Consider the following 3138-nt stretch of genomic DNA (forward strand, 5'->3'; position numbering starts at 1 on the left):
AAATAGTACTGAAAATTTCTAAGCACGAAATTGATCATTGAACTGATCTGATAATGAATTATGTGGGTGTGCTGTGCTGTCTTTCGGTTGGGCTTTAAAATCTTTATCGATATATTATCAATTTACTTTGTAAGATTGAGAGTCGGAACCGTGTCTTGATTCAAGTCAACTGATTTATTTATACTTTCAATTGGCAACGGTAACATGTTCCAAATATATTCATTCATGATTGTGGATGTCCTTGTTGCTAAGTCGCCCTCATTTCTGATATGTTCAGAATTTTGACTGCAGCTCTGAACCTTAATCACTAATCGGTGAAAAACAGAAAGTTTGAACAATTGAATCTGATAATTAATTATTGATCAGACTGATTTACTAGAAAGTGAAAAGATTTTATCCTGAATGATAGATATTCGGTGGATCTAAATCATTCGACCCAGAATCAGTTTAGCTCGCGGTATCTTCATATTGATTTATCAGTTAGGTTATCAATCCGTTGGACTACTGAATCCACTTTACCTTTAGTATTCAATTTGGTTCCCATTATCAAAACTAAAATAATCCGACATCCCCTATCCTCTATTGAATGTAGTTCATCGATAAAAAAAAGAAAAAGAGGTGAATGTATGCTAAAAGCTATTTCAGCTGAATTTCATTCGGTGTATCAAAGAAAAGTACGTTATTTTTACGATTTTCACATCTAATTGTAATTATAAATCGATATATTCGATGCTTTAAGTTGATGGTAACGATATTTAAATTTAAAACTGTGCAAATGAGACTTCGATTATGGTATCATATGGGAAACCTGCAACCAATCGTTTTTTCGATTTTGGTCCAAAGCTGAGCTAGTTTTTTGAACTTATCGAAACAAAATTCAATTTTTAATTGCAACCGTAAAATATCTTATAAACTCTGGCAAAACAAATAATAAAAAGTTGCACACTTGACACTTGTACTATAAAATAAACTGCTACAAAAACTTGTTAATTTCTTTTTTTTTTTTTTTAAGGAATTGCGTATACCATATCACCATATATTTGCATTTCGACCATATATCAAATAAATGTCTAGAATTACAAAGATCGAAAACATCTCTCTCTGTTTTTTTTTTAAAAAAATTAATTATAAGAGTGGAAACGGAATGTAAAAGTGATAATATACACATTAAGATGTGAAAATAGAAATGTAAAAAATGACATATGTACTTCCATATTAAATCAGTTCAAAACAGAAGAAAAAATATTTATACAAAAAAACATATCAACTAGTGGGAGGGTGGCTTGAGGAGGGATGGCTATGCCCATCGCCGGAGGAAGATGAACCAGAACCAAAACCAGAACTAGTTCCAGAAACAGAAAGCAACTCTGCTAGAGCCGTCATTGCTCGTACCTAGGAAATTATAACATCTGGATGAAACTAATTTATCGAAATTTAATTTGGTTCGGTTTCAAAATCAGAATCATGTGAATCGTAATGGGAAACGTAAATTAATTGTAGACTTTAAAATTTTTGTAGTATACTTAATATGTGTAATTAAACTGTAAATTAAATTTGATCCATTATTTATTTATAGTTATATATTTACAATACTATGTAATTTAATTATCAAATAATTAACTTTAAAACTCTTATTTTATTATTCCAATGTTGTTATGTTAAATGAATGGAGAAAAATACTATTCTTTTCTCTGAAACTTGCAATCGAATTTTTTATCCTTTCATTAAATTTTAAATATTAGTTATAGTTTTCAATTTATAGGGATAATGTGAATTACTAATAACATATACTTATAATAATAAATATAAAACTAAAGAAAGAGGTAAATATCAAGTTAAATAAAAATGCAGGTCCGCGTACCTGCATTTCAAGCGCCGCGATGTAATCGGTCGCCTCCTCCAACACCACGGGCAGCGGTTGTTGCCGGCAACCGGGAACCAGGCGGCTCAAAACGCGCGTCTTGCGCTGAACAGCAGGCAAACTCTTGGTTTTCAGGCGAAAGATCCTGACCTTCGATTTCTTCGTCGACCGGCTATTGCCACGGGTGACGGCGGTGATGACCGATTGCTGCCGCTTCGTGATGTTATGCTTTTTCATGAACTTTATTTTCAGCCGGTTCGTGAGCATGGCCCGGCTCCACCTCGATCGGCCTTTGGCTGTGGCGGCCAGGACTTTGTCCGCGGCTTCTCGCACGCGCCTTGGAGCGGATTTTTGAGCCGGCGAGAAGTTGCCTTCGCGGACTTGCCGCAGCGCCTGTAGAAGTTTCGAGGAGTAGATTTGCTGCTGAGCGTCTGATTTCCATTGAATAGGCGGATTTTGCTGCTGAGAGATATTGCCGAGGCTCTCTTCCCTTTGAATTTTGTTCTTCCTCCGCCTGGTGGCTGATCTGTCGGGATTCACAGCTGGATTTGGCGATAGCAGAGACGAAGACATCTTCTGTCGCTTTCTAGTATTCAATCTTCAGCTGTTAATTTGATTGAATGAGATAAAATTCAGAATTCCTTGTAAGATTCAAAGACGAATCAAATCAACACCTTCAAAACCCCATTACAAATAAGAATTAACGATAAATAATGATTGACGCCACCAAATCATCCAGCGATTGAAAAAGCAAACAACTAACAACCAGATTCAAATTCACGTGATAATCATCACCTGAAGACGCTTGAGATAATCTTACAGTCAAATTCCGATCAATAGAGGGGGAATTCCATTCAGAGAGTAATTCGCCGTGTTCTCAAAATGTTTGTTGCGGTGTGTAGGCGATACAGGTTTAAAGGGGAAGGATAATGGGTGAATGGGATTAGTGTTGGTCACTTTGTATGAGTTGATATCTTATAAGTTATATTTTTGAAATGATAGCAGGGATCAATATTTGCGAGATTAGTCAATTTTATTTATATATATTAAGAAAAATAATATTTTTTTATGAATTGAGTCGAGTCATAAATCTGTGTCTTAAAATTAAACCATGAGATGATGTCACGAAATTTTTTGTACTTTATAATTTGGTCTAATTATATAATTAAGAGTAAGTTTCTTGCGAGACGGTCTCACGAATTTTTATCTGTGAGACGGGTCAACCCTACCGATATTTACAATAAAAAGTAATACTCTTATCATAAAAAGTAATACTT

General features: G+C 34.7%; 1 protein-coding gene across 1 annotated transcript; it reads right to left on the reverse strand.

Annotated features, from left to right (window-relative positions):
• Nucleotides 1-1187: 1187 nt before the first annotated feature.
• Nucleotides 1188-2835, reverse strand: LOC140984794 (transcription factor bHLH148-like). Its single transcript, XM_073452419.1, has 3 exons — nt 2657-2835; nt 1862-2465; nt 1188-1392 (listed from the first exon to the last, which is right to left on the reverse strand). The coding sequence occupies exons 2-3, from the start codon at nt 2432-2434 to the stop codon at nt 1264-1266; spliced, it is 702 nt and encodes a 233-aa protein (XP_073308520.1). The 5' UTR covers nt 2435-2465; nt 2657-2835; the 3' UTR covers nt 1188-1263.
• Nucleotides 2836-3138: the final 303 nt, after the last annotated feature.

This window comes from Primulina huaijiensis, chromosome 9 (genome assembly GCF_012295235.1).
Source record: "Primulina huaijiensis isolate GDHJ02 chromosome 9, ASM1229523v2, whole genome shotgun sequence".
NCBI classification, from domain to species: domain Eukaryota; kingdom Viridiplantae; phylum Streptophyta; class Magnoliopsida; order Lamiales; family Gesneriaceae; genus Primulina; species Primulina huaijiensis.

What these genes read in the sequence shown, in the direction of transcription:
- LOC140984794 (XM_073452419.1), bottom strand. Translation starts at nt 2,434, where the DNA reads ATGTCTTCGTCTCTGCTATCGCCAAATCCAGCTGTGAATCCCGACAGA. An exon ending in TCGCGGCGCTTGAAATGCAG is followed by an intron (nt 1,393 to 1,861) that starts GTACGCGGACCT and finishes ATAATTTCCTAG; the next exon opens with GTACGAGCAATGACGGCTCT.